At 40.7% G+C, this 25330-nt stretch overlaps 1 protein-coding gene across 2 annotated transcripts in view; it reads right to left on the minus strand.

Annotated features, from left to right (window-relative positions):
* LOC121318660 (myotubularin-like) overlaps nucleotides 1-24609 on the minus strand; it is a 51343-nt gene extending 26734 nt beyond the window's left edge. Inside the window, exons 1-4 of one of the 2 annotated variants that reach the window (XM_041255575.1) lie at nucleotides 24533-24581; nucleotides 6802-6878; nucleotides 4871-4956; nucleotides 1858-1930 (exon numbers count right to left, since the gene is read on the minus strand). In XM_041255575.1, the coding sequence (XP_041111509.1) occupies nucleotides 1858-1930; nucleotides 4871-4956; nucleotides 6802-6817 (175 nt within the window). In that variant the 5' untranslated portion in view covers nucleotides 6818-6878; nucleotides 24533-24581. Of the gene's footprint in view, nucleotides 1-1857; nucleotides 1931-4870; nucleotides 4957-6801; nucleotides 6879-24532 lie in introns of both variants that reach the window. The other variant, XM_041255576.1, reaches the window with a different exon arrangement.
* Nucleotides 24610-25330: the final 721 nt, after the last annotated feature.

Here is a 25330-nt window from a genome sequence, read left to right on the forward strand (position 1 = left end):
CTGTATACTTTGTGTAACACCTCACAGCAGTGTGCCTCTATATTAACACTCTGCTGGGGGTATTAAGCTCTGGCACTGAACCAACAACACTAACTCACTAGTCCTGCATACAAGACCTGACCAGGCCCAGCCTTGCTCAACTCAAGATCAGCCCCCACCTTTGGTTAGTGTGGCATTCATAGATCTCCAACTATAGAACCATTTAGAGTTCTTAGTTGAGGTCACGGTATACAAAGTTGTGGACGTTACTGAAAAAAAGCAACTTATTACTCGCTACTCATTTCTTCAGAAAAATCACACAATGCCCTTATTACTTAATAAAAAAGTAGCAAGTTGTATTACTCTATACTTCTTTCTCTCGTCTTGTCCTGTGAAACAGTTGCTATACTATTGTTTATTTTATAACTACAGCATGGGTCTGGTAATTCATTTATTAAATGTGTTAAACAGGTTTAAATTTTTTATAGTATAAATACATTGAATTTTTGGCAAACAAAACAATGTACTGTGTATTTCCTATTTGCATTATGAACAGAAAATCACACAAACGTTCCAATTCAATAAAACCACTAATAGCAAATCAACAACAACAAAAAAGTCTACAGAAAAAAAAAACAAAAAAAACTATATGGTGATAAAGCAGTAAATGTAAAAATGATGGGGTGATGCAAGAAATGTGGCCACCCCTGTGTAAGCAAGCAAACAAGTAAAAGTGGTGCGTACAGTCCAGTGAGCCTCCTCTCGATCATCCTATACACTTCAGAACACACAGTGGCAGATGCGTTTCCTGTGTTTTTGAAGGGTATCATCAAAACTGACTTATTCAGTGACAAGGCTACAAATACTCATTTGATTGCCCCACAGCTGCTTATTGCCGCAAGACATCCTGGAAGAGATCATGTCATTGGTGGTGAGGCACCAATATTAGAGAAGCCTGCCTTGTCAGGGTTAAAAATGAAAAGACCACCAATGAAGGTGTACAATGAGACAAACTAGTTACTTTTTTGTGAAAAATAACTAATGTTATTACTTGGGTTACAAATCTAACGCGCTATATTACCTCCTTATTGACAAAAGTAATATTACAGTAACACTTTACTTACATAGCTAGTTACACCAACACTGACTCTAACATGGGTAAAAAAAAAATATGAAAACCACACATGCATGTTGACAAGCAGTAAAGAACTGATAAAAACAGAAATCACATCCACACATAGCTAGTGCATTCCCAGTGGGGGATAAGCTCATGTTCCTGCAGTGCTAAAAATACTGCTTAAAAATAAACCACATAGGATTTATTTTATGAGACTCCTTCCCTTATCATTTCTTCTCCCTGAACTGCAACGCATTAACAGTAGAGAAGTGGCATTACAGCATTCAGGCTACTACAGTACTCTATTTTGGCCAAATTGACCAAATACTGGTACAGCAGCTGCTTTCACATATCATTATTTAACTGCAGTCAAAGTACAGTAAAAACAGGTGATGTGTGCATCTTAACCGCCATCATACCTGTGCTGACAGTGACACTGTGCCTCGATCTCCTCTATTCCACTCCAGGTTCTATAGGTGAAACTATATAATGGAACTACTTCAGGGTCTGGATGAGGATTTACTTGGTTCAATTAAACAATTTAGAACAGGATTGAAACAAAGACCAGATGGGGAATGGCCCCCGTTAGCTACCTCTGATATAAAGGTTGACCCATAAAAAGTCTGGCATCATAGACATAATTATTAATATTGGTTGTCCCTCTTTCTTTGAGGTGTGAATATTATTTACCAGTCAAAGTGAAAATAATGTTTGGAAAATAAAATAAAAGCAAAACAGTGGTAATGAGACACAGTGCTTACCTGTTACTCTTTCTTCCCCTGGTAACTGTGGCACGTCCACTAGATGTTCCATTCTGAGACTCTCTCTTGATGCCTAAAGAGCAGCCAGGAACACAAGCACACCGAGGGGGAAAGGTACAGAGCTGGATAAACTGGTTGTTCACATGCAGCAAATTCCAGGATTATCATTCAGACTAGTTTCTATATAAGGATCTTCAAGTTCAGTGTGTTCATAACGATAATAATAAAAACTCTGTTTTCCTTTTGTAATCCTCCCCACCTTGCAAAGACCAGCCCTTGATAGCTGTGTTTCAGCAGCTCTGCCCAGGTCACTGGAACACTCCCTCTGTGGTTACTAAGGCAGCCAACACCCTTTCAAGTTCTGTAACTTATGCAGTAAATATGGCTTCACACAATGGTACAGCATTGTTTAAAATACTTTATATAATCTGCATTTTCCAAACACTGAATTTCGTACCTTTTTAAAAGTGCATAGAAATAAAAGAATTGTGATAAATCTTACATAATACGTATTATCATAATTTTGCTGCTGTATATACAAGTTAAATTGCACATTTCCGCCATTTACTGTTGGAGGCCCAACGTTTCTGACAAAAAGCCAACATCATCATACTACACTACTGTGTCACAGGAAACTGAGAACACAGACACTAAACAGAAGGCATTTAAAATGGCAGAATACTGCATTTCACTCATACAGTATTAACTGTATTGATTGTGGGTTAGTGTCAGTCATTAGTATTGATGGTGGGAGAGTCACGATTGCCAGGTTTGCGCCAAGTTGCTAATCCTGGCTGGGGGCCAAAAGGGAGCGCTGTTCAGCTTGCTTTGGTTCAGTGAGCAACTGGCTGTCAGGTCGCCCTCCATAAGGGTGGCAGTGGAGAGATGACAATCGAAATTTCAAATTGAAAAACAGGAATAAGACAACATCTAAAAAATGTGGATTAAAAAAATTAAATAAATAAAAATTTAATGCTGTTTTGTGTTTTTTTTGCGTCGTGACAACTCAAATATATTTATTTGTGGTGTCCCAGACCCGGAGTGGGGAGTCGTCCTTTGCACACGTCATTTTTACTTTCGGAAGTTTTGGTGTTCACTACTATATATATATATATATATATATATATATATATATATATATATATATATATATATATATATATATATATATATATAGTGGCTTGCAAAAGTATTCAGACCCCTGACCAATTCTCTCATATTACCGAATTACAAATGGTACATTGAAATTTCGTTCTGTTTGATATTTTATTTTTAAACACTGAAACTCCAAATCAATTATTGTAAGGTGACATTGGTTTTATGTTGGGAAATATTTAAGAAAAATAAAAAACTGAAATATCTTGCTTGCATAAGTATTCAACCCCTGTGCTGTGGAAGCTCCCAGTTTGCACCGATGAAAGAAATTGCCCAAACGAGGACACAATTACCTTACCATTGGCCTCCACCTGTGAACCATTAAAGTTGCTGTCACATTTTCTGGATAAAAACCCCACTGTTGAAGGATCATTGGTAAGGCTGTGAATCTGAAGGAAAATGAAGACCAAAGAGCATTCTACAGAAGTTAGAGATAAAGTAATACAAAGGCATAGATTAGGGAAAGGGTACAAAATAATATCCAAGTGTTTGGATATCCCAGTGAGCACAGTTGGATCAATAATCAGGAAGTGGCAGCTGCATCACACCACCCAGGCACTGCCAAGAAAAGGCCGCCCCTCAAAACTCAGCGCTCAAACAAGAAGGAGACTTGTGAGAGAAGCCACAGAGAGGCCAACAATCACTTTGAAGGAGCTACAGAGTTCAGTGGCTGGGAGTGGAGTAATGGTGCACCAGCCAACCATATCAAGAGCTCTGCATAACACTGGCCTGTATGGGAGGGTGGCAAGAAAGAAGCCGTTACTCAAAAAGTACCATCTGAAAGCACGTCTGGAGTTTGCCAGAAAGCATGAGAGTGACCCAGCTGCGATACGGGAAAATGTTTTGTGGTCAGATGAGACTAAGATAGAGCTTTTTGGCCAAAACTCAAAGCGCTATGTGTGGCGCAAACCTAACACTGCCCATACCTCAAGACACACCATCCCGACTGTGAAGTACGGTGGTGGTAGCATCATGCTGTGGGGATGCTTCTCATCAGCAGGGACTGGGCATCTTGTTACAATTGAAGGAAGAATGGATGGAGCAAAATACAGGAAAATACTGCAAGAGAATCTGCTTCAGTCCGCTAAAAAACTGAAGCTTGGGAGGAAATTCACCTTTCAGCAGGACAATGATCCCAAGCACAAGGCCAAAGCAACATTGGAATGGCTCAAGAACAAAAAGGTGAATGTCCTACAGTGGCCCAGTCAAAGTCCTGATCTCAATCCCATTGAGAATCTGTGGCACTATTTGAAAATTGCGGTCCACAAGCGTCGTCCCACCAACCTAAACAACCTGGAGCAAATCTGCCAAGAAGAATGGGCCAAAATCACTCTGACACTGTGTGCAAAGCTGGTATATACTTACCCCAAAAGACTTAAAGCTGTTATTGCAGCAAAAGGTGGCTCTACCAAATATTAATGTGTGGGGATTGAATACTTATGCAAGCAAGATATTTCAGTTTTTTATTTTTCTTAAAAATATTTCCCAACATAGAACCAATGTCACCTTACAATAATTGATTTTGAGTTTCAGTGTTCTAAAATAAAATGTCTAACAGAACGAAATTTCAAATGTACCATTTGTAATTCAGTAATATGAGAGAATTGGTCAAGGGTCTGAATACTTTTGCAAGGCACTGTGTATGTATGTATGATATATATATATATAGATATATATATATATATATATATATATATATATATAGATAGATAGATAGATAGATAGATAGATAGATAGATAGATAGATAGATAGATAGATAGATAGAGTAGTTCTTCTGAGTGCAGGTACGGGTTTGGGGTTCTCTGTCCACCCCTAGTCAGAAAAAATAAATAAAATTATATATAAGTTCTCACTTACATTCTTACTGCTGTTGTTTTCCAAGGAGTTGGAATTATTATATGTCGGTGTTGAAGTCGAAGCCATTATTTCAGTTTTAGACGGAACTGAAAATGTCAAGAAAAGAGTAATTAACAGCTGATTAAAATGCAAAAGATAGACAAAAAAAAAAGTGAAACATTTATCGATTCAGGTTTTTTTTTTTTTTTAAATCAACTCTTTCAGCTGTTTTTGAAGTCCAGTCTGTTTTCAGTAAAACCAAAAAAACAGAGGGAACGTGTGCAGACAATCAAACAGGATTCCATTAGTGCACACGTTATTTTGTTTTTTAAACTGTGGCAAATAAGCTCAATAGAGTGTGATTGCATCACTCATACAAATGTACTGTACAATTAGACACAATGTAGAAAGAATAAAATAATGCAGCTCATAATGGTTTTCGAAATTGAAATGATTTAATCACCATGCTGGCTTTAAAGTGACTGTGATGGTTGGCAGCATTTTAAAATAGTTTCAGATGAGGAAACACTTCTATTTTAAAATGTCATCTAGATCTCTGTCAGCAAAAACACTGAAGCTAGAACTCAGGCAGCCTTCAGCCTATTACTATAATACACATGCCTAACGATACAGATAAGGCCCTGGCACTTGAATTTAATCAATATGTAGATAGAATGCACAACAATGTAATCAGACAAACAAAAACTAGGTTCAGTACATGCAGAGTAAATGAAGCTACCTTAATGAAGACCTTATTTAAAGCAGCTTCCAGATATTTGCACCGACCCCATGCGTTAGGCTACAGTGCCCATTTGAATCCAGGTGCTTAGTACAGAGTGAGCTTGATACTCCTCAAATTACTATCAAGCATTCCTTTTGCTTGTTTTGCCATTTCTCCCAGTTCAGTGCTTATCCATTTTCACTATGGTTCGGGAACATTTCATTTTCTTTCACTACTTTTGTATTTGCTGTTTTAGGCAGTCTAATGTTACTATAAAAAGTCCAAATTATGTCTACAAAGAGCAATTGAACAGACTCAACAACTAAATTATTATTATTATTTTTAAACTCAAACTTCCATCTTCAGTTTTTCACTTCTTAGCATTTAAAGGAGGATCTGATTAGGGTACCCAGGCTGAGTGCTTGCATATGCCTGTTAGTACTAGCTCCTAGGGCTGTGTCTGAACGTTCGTTCATTAGCCAGGGATTCGAAGATTGTTTTAAACCTTCGAAGGTTCGTCAGACAGGTTCACTCACTGTATTATTATTATTATTATTATTATTATTATTATTATTATTATTTATTATTTATTTTTTTACTGTTAACAGAAACTGTTAGAAAATGCATGAATACTATAAATCACACACTAAATGTCACTCACATGCAAGATTCGATATTTTGATTTGTACAGTGCACATTAAGTAGTCAAAAGTTATTAAAATCCACTACCAATCGTTATACATTACATACAACTCTACTCATCGCCACTGCAGTGTGTAGAGCAGGGCATAGTATCCAAAGCAATGGGCTCATACCACTAGTGCCTTCAATCTTGCTGCATTATTTAGAAGTATTGTAGCGATCTCGGTTCCCGCAGGCAGCCGCATCACACAGGACGAGGCAATCCACACACAGGCTGAGGGTAGGGTGTGAACCCAGGACCTCTCGCACTGAAGCATAGTGCCGATACCACTGTACAAAAGAGCCAGCTCCTTTGCAAGTAGCGTATATCGGGCTTATGTCTTTGTATGCGATTATGTCACCTACCAGCCCTGCTGCTGCCTTCCCCCATGCACACTACAGTATAAATACTGCGGTAAACATACATAACAATCACAATACTCACACTTTGACAGTTTTTGTTTTATTTCCCTTTTAAAAAACAACCATTTCAGAAATCACCTCAAGCGAAAATACACATTTAAGTGTATAGTAATTGAAGAAGACATACCATGTCCATTATACATTTTTTACGAGTGTATTCATCATGACTTCACTCCACATCTCTGCTGAAACTCAACATGGCGACTGCACTGACGAAGAAAGAAAAGCAATGTTTTAGTAAGACAGAGCTAAAATAAATCTGATTATCTATATGTGGACGGTGCAATAGCATTCTTAAAGTTTTGCTGTATTTCGCGTGATCATGTATGAGTCAATACCATTAAATATCAGAATGCCAGTAGTAAACACATAGACAATAAGAAAGCAAATAAGACAGCAACAATGGCAAAGCACTGTATTCTTGAGCCAAGTGATGTCTATAAACATAATGACAGGTTTGAAGTGCCTTCAGGTGCTTTACTTACTATTACAGCAACAAGAGACTGATTGAACAATAATTGTGGTAATATTTATTAAATGTATCTGTTTTAAATATCAACATTAAATTTATGTTCATATGCCATGTTTAATTATTAATATGTTGATAAAAAGTGGGAAAAAATGGAATTGGCCATTTTTGAAAAACAGAATTTGGTATTCCCAAGAATGGATCGATTAGTAGCCCTAAAGATGGTTACAACTGAAGGCAGTGCAGACGCCAGTGTTTAATGCAGGCCACCAGTTAAGCATGCAGTCTATATCTATAACAACCGACAGGGCTGCATAGGATCAGAGGATGATTCAAAATCACAGTCTGAGCCACAACAAATATCTTGTTTAAATTGAAAGTAAATTATAAAATTGTTGAGATACTTGTGTCGGAATATTGTTTTTTTCGAAATTGTATAATGCAACAAAAATATATTAAAAGGGTTAATGCATGGCCGAAGGTTTCTCACTGATACTGTACCCTTTCTCAGTCAAAACGGCAAGTTTCTCAGTACTTGTATATAAAAAGTTTAGAGGGAACACTGCAAACGAGCAAAAAAAAAAAATAATTAATGCAAACTGTGCAAGCGACTTAAAAATAAACAAGTAGCTATGGTGATGTCACCAATAAATTATGCAAATGAGTACCATCAAAGGTTCAAAACTCCCTTCGGTAATGTGTTTGGAACCTTCGAAGGTCAAAATGTACCCGTCATTGCAGCCCTAAGTAGCTCCAGCACCTTTCATCAACAAACCTAAAAAGAAAACAGCCCTAGTCATTTGAGCACCAAGGCTAAGTATAAAGCTGTGGTTATCCCTACTGAGGGCTTTCAGAATCAAATCAGGTACAGTAAGCCTGGTCATAACTTGATTGATGCTACTACTGTATATTATTTATGCTGCTGGCTTACTGTTGAGACTGCCAACGCTTTCTCATTGTAAAAAAAAGGTCAGGTTTCGGGGGCTTTTGAGTGGCGCATCCGGTAAAGGCAAGCCGCCCTATTGCTTGGAGAGCGTTAGTTCGAATCCAAGCTATGCCACTGCCAACAGTGGACGGACGGAGTATGGGTTAGGTCGGCTGGGCAGTCACCACACAGCAGCGACCTCTGTGGCTGGCCGGGCGCCTGCAGGCCGGCCTGTACACAGTTCAGAACTGCACGGTCCTCCGATGCTGTAATTTCTGATTATGGCTGCTCAGTTTCAAGGATGCGAGTGCTCCCGGTGAGCCAGATTTTATAATAATTGGACTTTCCAAACTGGGGAGAAAATTGGAAAATGAATAAAAATAATTGTTGCAAAAAAAAAAAAAAAAAAAAAAAAAAAAGAAGTCAGCTTCAGTTTTATCTTTTGTCAGTATTGTTTGGTTTGGAATAATGACAATTTCCATTTGAGAAAATCATAACTGCTGCATCAGTTCATTGTAGCAAAAAAGATATGGACAGCACTTTAAACAAGGAAAACATTTTGTGAATGAATGGCACCATATGTAACAAAAATTGAATATTTGAGAAAGATCTGTATCATGACATAGACAGAGGTTCAAGCAATGGGGCTATGTGTTTTTACTGGACTTTACTGAGAGAATCATAGACTACAGCTGTGTACCGACTGTGAAGTAGTGCACTGTCTCTATACTGAAGAAACTTAATAATCATTACAACAGCCATATTAAGAAAGAGGTCAATGTCAAGGCCAATTTTAACACACATTTACAGAGGAGTTAACGCAAAATAAATCCATTGGACAGAAAAATCCTGTCTCTTGCGTTCACTGGACGCACCGAATGGAAAGGGACGCAGGCGTGCACATTCATGGTAATCTATGCACCAATGACTGTAAACTACTTCCTTGTTAAAAAAAAACAAAAAACACAAAAAACTGTTCTGCAATATTACAGCATTGATTAAGGTACACTCCAGTCCTGTAGGTGGCAGCAATAAGCCTCATATTACATAACCGATCTCGAGAACACACTACATAACCGATCAAGAACCATACTCAAAAATGTTTTAATTAATCCAGCTCAAACTTTAGTACTGAAGTACGGTTTCATGTTTAGTCGGGCGTAATGTGTACACACACTAATACTATTGAAATAGTTTGGTTAGCAGCCAATGAACATTGAAAATTAATACGATAGTATCCCACCATGCACTGCATTTTATTTTAAAATAATGTGTTATGCCCCATATTAACAGAGGTACACATTGCTATGAAATAAAACAAGTATTTTGGAAAAGTGCAAACTCACACACAAGTAGGGCTTGACGTTTTCTGGTTTTATTTGTCAGGTGACAAATTGAGCTGATTCTGCCTAATAAACTCAGAAAAAGCTATTACTTGCACAACAATCTTTGCTTTTACCTTCATATCTTGACTGAGCCCAATGCCGGTCCCTTTCATTTTATTTCAAACAGAGCAGACAAATTAAGTGAATTGTTCATCCCCGAGCCTACTTTTAACTCGCATTTCATTGCAGTCAACTAATTTAACGTTGTGCTTTTGTTATTTTCCACACTAGTTTAACAGGAGTTCCCTTAAGAAAAAAATGAATACCTAGTGCAGAGTGTACACTGACAGCAAGTCAGTTGTCAATCAGAAGTTTTTTTGCTAGAAGTTTTTTTGCTAAGCAGTCAGCATCTTCAGGGGATTCTTATGAAGAAGATTGCTCATCTGCATCTCAGCCATCTGCTTCTGACTACGAGTACTACAGTGACCGAAGCAGTTGCAAGCAGTAGTAATGCACAAAAACGCAAACGAAAAATACATTCTTATAATTTTGAATGGGAGATGAAGTAGCCATGGTTTATCAAGACAGCAAGATGTACTGTGTGTGAAAGAGCTGCTGGGCAAAAAACATAGGCACGGATGCACAGTTTTTTCAAGAATCTTTGCTTAAAAGACATGGTGATGCTGTTACAGGAATATTACAACACACATAGATGAAGGCAACAAGCAGTGCTTAGAATCCTATCCAGTAGTCATGTGAACGGTCTACTATTAGTATATATAACAAAGAAAAAAGTGTGTCTGTCTTTTTATATATATATATATATATATATATATATATATATATATATATATATATATATATATATATATATATACACACACACACACACACACACACACACACACACACACACACACACACAGAGACAGATTTTTTTTTTTTTTTTAAAACTACTACATGCCACAGTTCAAAAGTTCATAAAAATTCACTAAAATGCACAGTCATGGAGTTTCTTAGCCTTTGTGTTAAAATGTATATTTGATAGATGGAACGCAAAATTTTGGGTATGTGCATTTCAGGAACGCATGAACAGAAAAGCTAGCGCTACCTCTGCATTTAGCATACAGTATTTGAAGTCTATGAATTCACTACCTCAAATAGTGTCCAAAACATTTAATACAGGGCAGTGGAAACTTTGTAAAATTATTGATCATAATATACAGTAGCACCTTCGAGCTACTATACTGTTGTATAAAAACTTAACTAAAACACACGCATAGAAATGTATAGGTCCTTCTATCCTTCTATCCTGGAAGACAAGACTAAGCATAAACCTGTCCTACTGCCACTCCCATGGCTGATTAAATAGCAGGCTGCTTTGATTTTTCTGTCCACAAATTAAATTTTGCTTGCATGCAGACTGAAAGATCATGGAATTTAAAAAAAACAAAAACAAATGACAGATCTGCAGTTACGGTAAATTTCCCCTTGGCTTTTTATCCCTTTCTAATAAACAGTCTCTCTGCTTAATAAACAGGCCCTGTACCCGACACTGCACAGAACACCACAGTAAGCTTCACAGTGAAAAAGGCAAAGCTGCTTTAATTAGTTCCACATGTGATTTAAAAAAATAAATTAATAAATAAATAAAGAACCCTTTGTCTTAGCAAACTCAGGGCAAAAAGTCAAAGGCAACAAGCACAGTACTGTTTGGTTAATCAAGGGGTACAGGTGATGGATTAAGTGCACACAAAAGGTAGGACAGACTCTACTATAAATTCTTTACATATCCAAAGGTCAGCTACAGAACTGTACACATCCCAGGCTCAAAGTACCCATAATTCACCCAGGTGCATAAGTTCATACTGCAGTAGGTACTATTTCCTCACTGAACACCACAAGGAGACAGGGTACAAAGCAGGCAGCAGTGGCGTCAATAGAATTTCTCAGCAATCAGCTTTATCTCATTTGTAAAATGAAAACCTTCAAGCCATGTCAGATTTGGAAATGTTCTTTAGCTAAGGCATGAGACATTATGGCATTGCTGCCAACAGCCTACAGGAAGAGTCTAATTTACAATCCTTGTCAGACAGACCATCAAGCTACAGATCTTTATCAGTATCACAAAAAAGCAGTTAATCTTACCTACAGTACATGCACATTTTATAAAATAACAACCTGACTGAACTGCACCAAAATAAAGCCAAACTATTATCTACATATAGGCCTATGGTATGTATAAATAATAATACTGAGAGTCATGGTATAACAGGAACAGTGTGCCCTGGACTGGATGGTTTGACAGTTCATTCCAGGATCAGTAGGAAGTCGGCCTTCCAGAAAGGGGGTGGAGCCACAATACTAGAAGTTATCGCCTTAATGCAGTAGGTGATGTGTCTGTCACGGATTCGAGGATACGTGATTGGACTCGCCACTGAAGGAGGCATGACTAAGGGCATTTCAGGGGATGAGGCCAAGCAATCTGTTCCTTTGTTATGGTTACGCACGGAGCTGTAAGGAGTACAGAGATAAGATAACCATGAGTGCTTTCACTGTCAAGCCAGCATTAAAACCCAGATTAGAACTACTGCACCAAGTCACTAATCACTGTGTATTCACCACCAGCATGGGAGCACTGTGAAAGGGCACGGAGCCCTGCCGAGAGATTACCTTTGTTTATTATTGTTTCGGGACTGAAAAGCAGTATTGTTTCGCTGTGCAAACTACACACTGCTGTGTAGTTGCCAGCGCTATTACTGAATGGTGCAAAACCGGGAAAAATAAAAATAAAATAACTGTTTGCTCCGTGAACACTGTGTGTGTTATTGTTGGAGCACAGCATCAGCTCTGCACTATAAATCACTTTGCCACACGGACATGCAATATGAACTCTACATATGGATGAATGCTGTACATCCCATCACTGGAAATATACTGTACTGTAAACTCCTGCAGAGGAAAAAAATCTGTTTATTAATTTCTCAAATACCATATGCTATTGTAGGCTAAAGATAGTATTTTTTATGTGGTGGCAGATTTGTATGTTATTAATACAAGAACTTTCATAGCCATCATTCTGTATGTGTGTAGTACAGTGTGCCTGTTTCTTCACTAGGCAGAAAAGGCGAAGTTCCAGGCTATAAATACATTGTATGTGACCTTAACTAACACTGCACATTAACAGCTTTGAATGAATTTCTCCAGTCTGGAGTTCATAAGTTTACTCAACTTTCTGACCAATAGCTGTTTGCTACGGATCCCAGGAGTGGGTTCAGTCTGAATGTTGACAAATCAATGGCTCGGAAGGGTTGGAACAAGGAAATTCCTAGAGATGGACAGCTATTGTGTTAACAATGAAGCAGTATAGCTGTGATGTGTTCATATTCCGAAGGTTGATAACTTCAATCACTATATTCCACCTCGCGTCTGGGTCGATAGGCGTTCCAAAAGTCAGAAAGCTTGAGTTTATCATTCAAGATAACTAATGGTGTTACGATAACCAATTAACTTTTAATTCGAACAATGTTTTTGTGTTTCTACCTAGCAACACGACCTGAATGTCGTAGATCCTGAAAGAAATAAATCGGGTTGTCGACAGTTCAGTTTGTGTGAGCCATAACGTCTGAAAAGAACGTTCCCTGAAAAGAAGACAACCATTACCGAATGGGAAGAGCCTCTCTGACCTGTCAATTACTGAGCATATATAAAAAAGCTGCCCTATTAGGGCCATGCTGTGAGAAGGAAGTCCCTCCCACCTCCTGCTGAAGAGGAGCACCCTCACAGTAGCATTTCTCCATTTTTGAAATCGAAGGTCAGCTGGGGACACGACCTTAAATGGTAATGGTTGCCATTCTTTTCAGGGAACCAGGGTTATGGTAATAACCGTTACGGTAATAAAAAAAAAAAAAACATTCCCTTTCAAGAGGAATGACAACCATTACCGAATGGGAAGCTGTACCAAAGCTGTCGTGACTCCAGATTACTGACAGCCCAGCCCCACGGCAAGATTCTCAGAGCCCTCATGATGGCTAAGGGCATGCCACCTGCAACACCCTAGAACCCAGAGAGGGCCTTGCTCAGTTTGCAACATCAAGGCGGTAAAAACGCACAAATCTCTGAATACCTGTCCATGTAGCAGCACTGCAAAGCTCATCCAAGGAGGCGCCATGAAAGAGAGCCCACGAAGTCGCTTGGTCCTTGGAGGAATGGGCCATAACGTCCCCCGGCATGGGGGAGACCGTCTGTTCATACGCCAAGCGTATGGCATTTGCCACCCAGTGTGCTAGACATTGCTTCAACAGGGCTTGACCTCTACAGCGGGAACCATAGCAGACAAACAGCTGGTTGGACTGCCTCCAGGACGCTGTCCTATCCAGGTAACAGCGCACAGCCCGGACCAGGCAAAGCGTGTGCTGTCTACGGTCCTCCTCTGACTCATGCGGGGGAGCTCAAAGCTTCCAAAACCACTGGTTGATTAATATGAAATGAGGAGACCACTTTTGGCAAAAAGGCTTGGTGTGTTCTTAACATTACCTGCGAGTCATTACCAGTGAAGGCCATACATGTGTCATCGATGGACAGCGCATGAAGCTCACTTACTCTTCTGGCAGACGTAATGGCTAATAAAAACACCACTTTGAGGGAAACAGGGTGCAGCTCTGCTGCCATGGGCTTAAATGGGGGACCCACAAGGACCCCCAGCAACAGCTCCAGATCCCACATAGGGACCATGCTTTTCATCGGAGGACGAAGCCTCCGGGCCCCTTTAAGAAATTGCACTGCCAGAAAGTGTGCCACAGGGGACACAGTGTCAATTTTGTCATGGCATTCTGATATTGCTGCCAAGCAGACCTTCAGAGTAGATGCAGATTGTCCCGCATTAAACAGGTGTTGTAAGAAGGTTAGAATTGTCTCGGTAGGGCAGGTCACAGGATCGTGACCCTCAGCAATGCACCATGGATCTTGGAAAACCTTTCATTTATATGAATACTGGGCTCTAGTGCTAGGCGCCTTAGCAGACTGTAATGTCTCCACCACTGCATCTGGCAAACCTCGGCTAGACAGATGGCTCAGTTCAACCGCCAGACCCAGAGTTGTAGCTGGGCTGGGTTTAGCTGCCATAATAACCCCTCCACTAGGCTCAGGAGGTCCCTGTGGAGCGGGAGCTGCCACGGTTGGCCCAACAACATGTTGGAGAGGAGAGCAAACCAGGGGCACTTCGGCCATCTGGGTGCAACCAGCTAAACCTGGGCTCTCTCCACCCTGATCCTCTCTAGTGTCAGGGGTAATAGCAGTAGTGGAGGGAACGTATACAAGAGCCCCTGTGACCAGGGGTGAGCCAGCGCGTCTACTCTCAGGGGGCCGCCGTCTCTCCATAGAGAACTATAGGGGGCAATGAGTGGACTCGGCTGTGGCGAAGAAGTCGACTCGTGCTGTACAAAACCTTTCCCAAATGTTTCACAGCCTGAGGGTACAGTCTCTATTCCGAGTTGCCTGGGGCTCCTCTAGACAGAAGGTCTGCTGCTCTGTTATCCACACCGGGGAGGTGGACTGCCCTGATGAAACGTAAGTTTCTGTGCATACAAGACAGAAGTCTGTGCACTGCATGGTGAAGGCCCGGTGAGCGCAAGCCGCCTTGGTGGTTTATGCAGGCTACAACTGTCGTGTTGTCCGTCTGGACCAGCACGTGTGTGTGCGATAGCTGCTGGCGAAAATGAGATAACACCAGGGCTACTGCTTGCAGTTCTTGGGCATTTATATGCGCTTGCTGCCAAGGTCCCTTCCACTGACCTCTTATTCCTCTCCCATTCCAGACCACTCCCCAGATCAGGCTGTAGGCATCCGTAGTGACAATTGCCCTTCTGCGAGCGGAGCCGAGGGGAGATCTAAGACACAGATTGCCAGGGCGGAGCCACCACTCCAATGTCTTCCAGGATTGTCTGGACACTCGCACCAGCCGGTACCAATCACGGATCGGGTGCACATTGAGGGTATATACCAAGACTTAAAGCAGGCGCATTCTCAGCAGCCCTAGGGGAAGGATTCTCGAGGCGGCTGCCATCAGCCCCAACAACCTTTGAAACATTATGACCTGCAGAAGAGCGTCCTTTCTGAATTGGGAGAGCGTGACCGAATCCTGTCTTCTGACAGTGAGGCAAGCATGCTCACAAAGTTCAATTTGACCTGCACAAATACTGTGGACTGAGGCGGTACGAAGTTGCTCTTCTGTTGATGTATGGAGAGCCCTAACTTCGTCACATGATCTATGACCTGTCTGGTATGCACCTCGGCGCGAGCTTTGAATGCGCACAAACTAGCCAATCGTCCAGGTAGTTCAAGCGAGCACCAGCGAGAGGCCAAACGGAAGCACAAAGAATTTGTACGTGTTGCCTTGAAAGGCGAAGCAGAGATATTTTCTGTGAGTGGGACAGTAGGAAATGAAAGTAGGCTGGTCGATCAGTGTGAACCAGTCGCCCGGCTGGACGGACTGGAGGATACGCTGTGCGGTCAACATGTTGAACTTCTTTCGTTTCAGGAACATGTTGAGGACCCCGAGGTCCAGAATAGGTCTGAAACCACCGTCCCTCTTGGACACCAGGAAGTACGTGGAGTAGAAGCCGCTGAGGGCATCACTTGGGTTTACCAAGTGCACAGCGCTCTTCTGTTGAAGACTGGCAATCTCCTGTTGAAGGAGTATCACGCTCGCTGGTTCGACGGTGGTAAGGAGCACACCCTTGAAGGGTGGCGGACCTAAGCAGAATTGTAGAGCTGTGTCTCACTGTCGATAGCACCCAGGAGTCCTGGGTGCAGCCTTGCCATAGGTCGTGTCCGTTGGTCAGTCCGGTTGTGAAGGGGGTTGGTGGCAACCAGGGCCCTGGCCTGCGGTGGTCCCTTGCCGCCGGCTCTTCCTCTGCTTGCTTGTTTGTTCTGGGGTGGTAGGCGGCATTCAGGCCCAGTTGCCCCTGCAGGCTGTGAAGACCACCTTGGTCACTGGCGGTAGGCAGGAAGGCGCGAGAATTTCGAATTGACCTCAGTGGCCTTGTGGGACCTCTCAAAGCTCACATCAATGATCGCTCCGAATGTCTGCCCTGGTGTAATGGGTGCATCTAATAGCGCTACCTTCTCGGCATCCACAACCTTGGCCTGGGTTAACCAAAGGTTCCTTCGAGCGGCTACCAGCGCTGCTAGAGACCTGCCTGATGCCTTTTTCAGCATGGCGTCAGCCGTTTTGCACGGCTTGGACAGGCAGGTCGGGTCTTTGTCCCCTCTGGTGAAGGTAGATCCCTACACCAGTACTGTGACCATGTCCCTGATGGTGGGGAATGTGCCTAGACCCGCTTCTTGGGTTCCTGCAGTGTGTAGCAGAGCCTCTGCATTCTAGAGGCTGAGGGGGCGGATGCTGGGTTGCTCCAGGATGAGCGAACCAGCTCAAGAAAATCCTGGCACAAGGGGAGGGCATGCTGTAGGTGCCCTTTCTGTTTCAAAAAGCGGTTCCCCTTTCCCTCCTGTCCTGCCGCCCAGAGAGCGTCCGTGGTAGCAGCTGCACACTGCCTCAGGGACCAGAACTCCTCCCTCTGTGATACATGCGACAAGGACAGTATGGAGCCCCCCGCTGTGGCCTGACCAAATGACTTGGCGGGTTCAGACAGATCCAACCTCAAGGCTGTAAAAGACAGCTCGCCTGGGCTTGGAGGTCTAGGTGCTGGGGATGGAGAGCGTGAATAGGGGGGGCTGGGGCTGCCCGGTAGTAGGGGGCACTCAACCCTGAGACTTAAGCAGGGTCTCCAGCATGGTCTGCTGGGCCCTCACCGTCTCTGCCAGCTCTCAAACGCCGCGGTCGGTGCCGAGCTGTAGTCAGCGCCGACCGCGCTCCTTATCGGCACAGATTGACTCGGCACCGACCGCGCTCTACGTGGCATCGACTCGACGCCAACCACGCTTTCTCGGCGCAGACGCCGATACACTCAACACCAATCCCGCCTGTGCTAATTGAAGCTCGGTACTGACGCCCGCACTATGTCAGTGAAGATGTTCTCACCGGGGGCTGAGTCAATCGGAGCCGGGGTCAGCACTTGAAGGGTGTTCCAAGCCGGTGCCAAATAATCAGAGTCGGGGTCTCTGCTGAAGACAAACAGTCGATGCCGAGCTGGTGTTGCCGAGTCAATTGGCGTCAGCGCCGTGGGCAAGCGCAGCCGTGCTAGGAGAGCCAAAGGCTTGAGAGGGGCGAGTAGTCCCAAGCTGGAAGGTCACTGAGGTAAATCGGCGTAGAGGACGATGCCGCAAGCCTTTGGGGTCACCCTACAGCACCACAACAGCTCAAACAACGGTAAAAAAAACTAGACAAAGTTGTGAAAGAGAGAGTAATGGCTGTTTGCCAATCTCAAAGAGGGGTCAAAACCAGCTCTAATCAGTAAACTGACGTGAGACTAAGGCAAGAGCACTCTCAACAAAAGCTCAAAAGTGTAATTTTGCTGTGTATTTATCAGATTTGTAGGTTTAGAACCAATAAATCAGACAATTTTGGACAAAGACCCACGAGGCAATCTGTGACCTGTCTTAGTGAAGTGAGAGAGAAAATGGAGATATGCTACTGTGAGGATGACCCTCTTCAGTAGGAGGTGGGAGGGACTTCCTCCTCACAGCAGGGTCCTGATAGGGCAGATTTTTTTTTTTCAGTTCCAGGGTAGGTGTTGAGTGCATACAAAAAGAGAAGTGTGAATGGTCATAATGCATTTAAAGTTTGTAAAAATGCCAATTCTGATTACTTGTTGCTCCATAACATCAGTGTCATTTTAAAGCCTGTTCCAACAAAAACAAATGAGTAACTAGAATAACCCCATACAGTAACTACATATGCACTACCAAGAAATATTTACTGTGCCACTCTGCAGATCAGTCTGATAAATTGTGAATGGAAGAGAAATCTAGATTGTCAAGTTTAAACCGTTCTGAAGAGCCCTCTGTAGAACAGTAATCAGGTGCTTGGGAATGCCCTGTACTGTATGCCCATGACAGAGCCAATGGCACTAATTAGGCAGAGACCAACAGTGGCAATTAGTGTGGAATCCACTACACAAGTGAGGAAAAACGCAGCATGTGTGAGAGACTACTATACCTTAGTGCTTGTTTCTTTCTGTGGTTCAAGTAATGGCTCAGGTTTTTATTTAGTTGTTTCTTTGTCTCTTGTATTGCATATTACCCTGCTCTAGAACAAACACTACAGCTGCACAATGTTTAAACTCTTGGAGGCTGTCCATCTGTAAGTATGGTAGTACAATAAAAAAGCACATACACTGTAACCCTGCAATGTGTATTCACAGCCATCTCATGCTTTAATTATCACAATGTGTTGTACATGTACATATTGTGGACTGTGTATGGAAAACACATTTTATTCATTAACACTATTGTAATCTATTTAATGCTATGCTTAGTGCTTATTTTGTCAGGGTATTGGTGAATTCCTGAGAAGTCCGTTTTGTGTCCCTATTGATCAGTCCCTCTGAAGTTATATTAAAACTGTCTGACTGTACTACTGAATACATTATAACAGTACTCCTGTTCTGTGCAACCAGCTTTGTGAAACACAAACGTGGCCATTCATACAGCACCACAAAGCCACAAGCTCTTTAAATTACAGTACTAGTACAACTATAATTGGAACAACCACAAGGCTCCAAAAAGAGTCAGAGCGAATGTCAACAGTGTGTGCTGCACCCTTCTTCCTAAAATGCATCCTTCTGCTTAATATTTCCTTTTATACTGAGAAGTGATATGAAATGTTTCTGTTACATACTGTAGCAATCAATACAATTGGAGTTCAGACCCACCAGAGAGCAAAGACAGAAATAACATCAGCCTGGTCAAATAAGAGGGACACTATTTATAACTTTGACAACTCTAGCTCGGTAATAGAGCACTGCTTACAGACTCATCACTTGCTGGTTTAAAAAGGACCCCTTTGCTTTCTGAGCTTACCTTGGCTCAGACTCAAACTTTGATGAGTCAAATGTTGATGCTTTTGAGCGAGAACAATACATTTCACTTTGCCAAATATTTAATTAGCAACACGTTGAGAACATTGCCAGTCTCTTGCTTCTTCCTCGTCATATCCTCGAATTAGTTTTTCTAGCAACACCTTTTCCTTGCGTTGAATGGAATCCTATTAACTTCAAATGAAAAACAATGTTGATTTTTCTTTGAAAAACCCAGAGCTTTGAAGTTAAATGTCCAACAACAACCACATCTAAAAACCAACCAGAAAACAAATGAACTGAAACAATAAAACTAAGCAAATCTAATAAACTTAAATTTAGCCAACAAGTTACTGTACACAATGAACTTCAGAAAAGCTGTGATCACCACATCAGATTGATAAAAGCTTGAACTAAAACACTTTTTATTTTGCTACTGTCTGTATGCAGTCAAGCAGTAAAATATCATTGACAAGTGAGCATTGACAAGTTTTCATTCTTGCGTGTTTTTTTTGGGGGGGGGGTTTAAAAAAATTAAAAAATTTAAAAATTAAAAAATAATAAATACTGTGACATTTACTGTCATTAAAACCGGCAAAGTACACATGGATTTTATATATATATATATATATATATATATATATATATATATATATATATATATATATATATAGTGGCTTGCAAAAGTATGTAGACCCCTGACCAATTCTCTCATATTACCGAATTACAAATGGTACATTGAAATTTCGTTCTGTTTGATATTTTATTTTTAAACACTGAAATTGTAAGGTGACATTGGTTTTATGTTGGGAAATATTTTTAAGAAAAATAAAAAACTGAAATATCTTGCTTGCAGAAGTATTCAACCCCTGTGCTGAGGAAGCTCCCAGTTTGCACCGATGAAAGAAATTGCCCAAACAAGGACACAATTACCTAACCATTGGCCTCCACCTGTGAACCATTAAAGTTGCTGTCACATTTTCTGGATAAAAACCCCATGTTGAAGGATCATTGGTAAGGCTGTGAATCTGAAGGAAAATGAAGACCAAAGAGCATTCTACAGAAGTTAGAGATAAAGTAATACAAATGCATAGATTAGGGAAAGGGTACAAAATAATATCCAAGTGTTTGGATATCCCAGTGAGCACAGTTGGATCAATAATCAGGAAGTGGAAGCTGCATCACACCACCCAGGCACTGCCAAGAAAAGGCCGTCCCTCAAAACTCAGCGCTCAAACAAGAAGGAGACTTGTGAGAGAAGCCACAGAGAGGCCAGCAATCACTTTGAAGGAGCTACAGAGTTCAGTGGCTGGGAGTGGAGTAATGGTGCACCAGCCAACCATATCAAGAGCTCTGCATAACACTGGCCTGTATGGGAGGGTGGCAAGAAAGAAGCCGTTACTCAAAAAGTACCATCTGAACGCACATCTAGAGTTTGCCAGAAAGAATGAGAGTGACCCAGCTGTGATGTGGGAAAAGGTTTTGTGGTCAGGTGAGACTAAGATAGAGTTTTTTGGCCAAAACTCAAAGCGCTATATGTGGCGCAAACCTAACACTGCCCATGCCTCAAGACACACCATCCCTACCGTGAAGTATGGTGGAGGCAGCATCATGCTGTTGGGATGCTTCTCATCAGTAGGGACTGGGCATCTTGTTACAACTGAAGGAAGAATGGATGGAGAAAAATACAGGAAAATACTACTGCAAGAGAATCTGCTTCAGTCTGCTAAAAAACTGAAGCTTGGGAGGAAATTCACCTTTCAGCAGGACAATGATCCCAAGCACAAGGCCAAAGCAACATTGGAGTGGCACAAGAACAAAAAGGTGAATGTCCTACAGTGGCCAAGTCAAAGTCCTGATCTCAATCCCATTGAGAATCTGTGGCACTATTTGAAAATTGCGGTCCACAAGCGTCGTCCAACCAACCTGAACAACCTGGAGCAAATCTGCCAAGAAGAATGGGCCAAAATCACTCTGACACTGTGTGCAAAGCTGGTACATACTTACCCCAAAAGACTTAAAGCTGTTATTGCAGCGAAAGGTGGCTCTACCAAATATTAATGTGTGGGGGTTGAATACTTATGCAAGCAAGATATTTCAGTTTTTTATTTCTCTTAAAAATATTTCCCAACATAAAACCAATGTCACCTTACAATAATTGATTTTGAGTTTCAGTGTTTTAAAATAAAACATCGAACAGAACAAAATTTCAATGTACCATTTGTAATTCAGTAATATGAGAGAACTGGTCAGGGGTCTGAATACTTTTGCAAGCCACTGTGTATATATAAAATAATTCCATCTAGCATTTCTGTAATGTCATAAATTACCAGAGATGGAATTGTTTTCCTGTAACTCACTGAAGAGGCCCATCTATATATATATATATATATATATATATATATATATATATATATATATATATATTTAGACACACACACACAGTGGCTTGCAAAAGTATTCAGACCCCTGAGTCTAGAGGAATTCACTTTCTGATGTCACTACTGTGGCATTATGCCTTTTTTCCCCTGAATGGCTCAGGATGCAAATATAGCCTTCATTCATGTATTTGTGTGTGGAAAAAATCCTCATTTTAAATGTCTGAAATTCTGAGGCACTGCCACAATAAAATGTGAAAAAAGTTCAAGGGGTCATAGACTTTCTATAGGCACTGTAAATATATATATATCAATTTCAAGCATTTAAAATGATGATTTGTTACACTTATCTACACAACATACTCCACAGTGTTAAGGGAAAAAAAAGGTTTTGAGAAAAAAATTATACATTAAAAATACAAAACTGAAAGATCATAATTGGATAAGTCACGCCCCCCACCCCCCACAGAGTTACAACTTAGTGGAAACACCAATGGCAGCAATTATAGCTGCGAGTGTGTTGGGATAGGTCTCTACCAACTTTGTACACCGATTTAGGTTGGGACTCTGACTGGGCCACTCAAGGACATTTACCTTTTTGTTCCTTAGCCACTCCAGTGTAGCTTTGGCTGTGTGCTTTGGGTCATTGTCATGCTGAAAGGTGAACTTCTGTCACAGTTTCAGCTTTCTTGCAGAGGGCAGCAGGTTTTCCTCAAGGACTTCTCTGTACTTTGCTCCATTCATTTTCCCTTCTGTCCTGACAAGTACCCCAGTCAATGCTGATGATAAACATCCCCATAACATGATGCTGCCACCACGATGCTTCACAGTAGGGATGGTGTTCTTTGGGTGATGCGCTGTGTTGGGTTTGTGCCAAACATAATGATTTGCATTTAGGCCAAAAAGTTCCATTTTAGTTTCTTCAGACCACAAAACTTTTTGCCACAGGGCTACAGAATCTCCCGAGTGTTTGTTTTTGCATACTTCAAAACAGGATTCAAGGTGGGCTTTCTTGAGTAATGGCTTCCTTCTTGCCACACTACCATAAAGGCCATATTTGTGGAGTGCTTGGGATATTGTTGTCACAGGCACACTTTGACCAGTCTTGGCCATAAAAGCCTGTAGCTCTTGCAAAGTTGCCATTGGCCTTTTGGTAGCCTCACTGATCAGTCTCCTTCTTGCTCGGTCATCCAGTCTGGAGGAACGGCTTGATCTAGGCAGGGTCTTGGTAGTGCCATACACCTTCCACTTCTTAATAATCGTCTTGACCATGCTCCAAAGGATATTGAAGGCCTTTGATATCTTTTTAAACCCATCCCCTGATCTGTGCCTTTCAACAACTTTGTCCCGGAGTTCTTTTGAAAGCGCCTTGGTGCTCATGGTTGAGTCTTTGCTTTGTAATGCTCTATCCAGCAGAGAGAACCTACAGGAACTGTCAAATTTATCCTGAAATCATGTGACTCACTACAATTTAACATAGATGGAGGCGACTTAACTTGGTGTGTGATTTTGAAGGCAACTGGTTACACCTGAGCTAATTTATGATTGCTCTTACAAGGGGGTTGGGCACTAATCCAACCAAGCTATTTCAGTTTTTATTTTTAACAAATTTTCTACAAATTTCTATAATATTTTTTTTCACTTGGAAGTTGTGGGGTAGGATGTGTAGATAAATGGAAAAATATATTTTAATTCCAGGCTATAAGGCAACAAAAGGTGAAAATTTTGAAAGGGGATGTAGACTTTCTATAGGCACTGTATATATATATATATATATATATATATATATATAATATATATATATATATATATATATATATATATACACATACACACACACACACACAATCACTTTATTTATGGACACCATACGAGAAAGATGAGGCCTGTACAACACATAATGCAACCGTTGCTCAAGCACTGACAGCTTACTGCTCATATTTAAAACACATGTTAAGACATGCATTTAGAAAAACCACTCAGGCATTAGAATTACTCAAGATGTATCGAGCATTTACTGATTCTGGAAGATCTTTTTATGATCTTTGCTAGCATCAAAGCACAACGATTTTTTGAAAGAAGCCTCGTCCAAGTACCACTGGAAATTCAAACTTTAATTTACGATTTAAGCAAGTAACTCTGCAACTATTTATATTCAGCTTCCCATTGTAGACACAGACCGAAGTCGAAAGATGGTACTACACTACACTTTATATATATATATATACAAATATCTATATATATATATATATATATTTATGTTTTTATAATATCTATATTATATATATTATATATATATATATGTTTATATTATATCTATATATATAATATATATATATAGTATATATTTATAAAGATATATTATATGTATATATATATATATATATATATATATATATATATATATATATATATATATATAATTATAATATATATATATATATATTATATATATAAACATCTATACAAACAGCAATGCGCAACGACATTAACTAACTCTTTGTCAAACGTTAACATTATCATGCAACGGCAACCATGTTTAAATGCTTAATTTAGCCTGTCATAAAAAACTTTAAGAAGTGCTCTCCTGGCTCACACTTCAAAAGCTGCGCCCCATTATGTGTTCCATGAGCTTTTCTCAACCAGGAAATAACACAGGCCCGACTGTGAATCTGTATGCTTCCGAGTTCTCGCTTCAACCAGTAAACCGAAAATAACTGCGGCTGAAACAAAAAAGAACATATATGCAGGCAATTTGCTGTGTACAAAAAATCAGCCACTTACCCCGAACTCTCCCAACCTATGACTCAGTGCAAGGTCTTAGCTTATGCTTTTTTTTTCCACCGCTGAAGGGATTTTACATTGTCATGTGACCTAAAACCTTATGCAGAGATTGGTTCCCAAGGAAGCAGTGCTCTACAATGCACTGTGGGAAAGGTAGTCTTTTATGATTTATATGACCCATTTTTTTTTTTTTTAAATATAATTGAAATTGACGGGAAAAGTTGGTGTGTTTTCTTCAGATTTTAGCTGTTATATGTCGATGGCAGATTGTAAATGGGTAAGGAATAGCTTAAATGTAACAAAAAATTTGTTTAAAACGATAAAACAAATATGTTAGCACTACTATGTTAAAATATTTTATTAAATACATAAACAATCCCATCTGAAACAGTCCTTTCCTAATAGTTACTGCTCTTTCTGTCACTAGGAGTAGCCATTGACTTAAAACATCTACCTTCTTTCTTCTCTCTACAACCACACATCAGTGGTCCCTTTACGTTGTAGCTCTTTGCATCTTTATTTACTTCAATTTGAGACATTCTACAGCAGAGGAACTGATTAATTGAACAGTAACAGCAGCAGGCAATTTCAATCTGAAGCGTTGTACTTGAAACATCTGCATTTCACAAACTTGCTGTTGAAAAATACCAGGTCCAATATGTCACCCATATGTCTCCAGCCCAGGAGATATTTGGCAGGTTGTATCTAGGTTAATAACTGTTGTCTCCTTTGCTTCCTGTTTACCTAGGAAATACTGTAGGGCAATGGAATCATTAAAGGGATGTTCTCTGCGATGAT

Source organism: Polyodon spathula, chromosome 7 (assembly GCF_017654505.1).
Source record: "Polyodon spathula isolate WHYD16114869_AA chromosome 7, ASM1765450v1, whole genome shotgun sequence".
NCBI classification, from domain to species: domain Eukaryota; kingdom Metazoa; phylum Chordata; class Actinopteri; order Acipenseriformes; family Polyodontidae; genus Polyodon; species Polyodon spathula.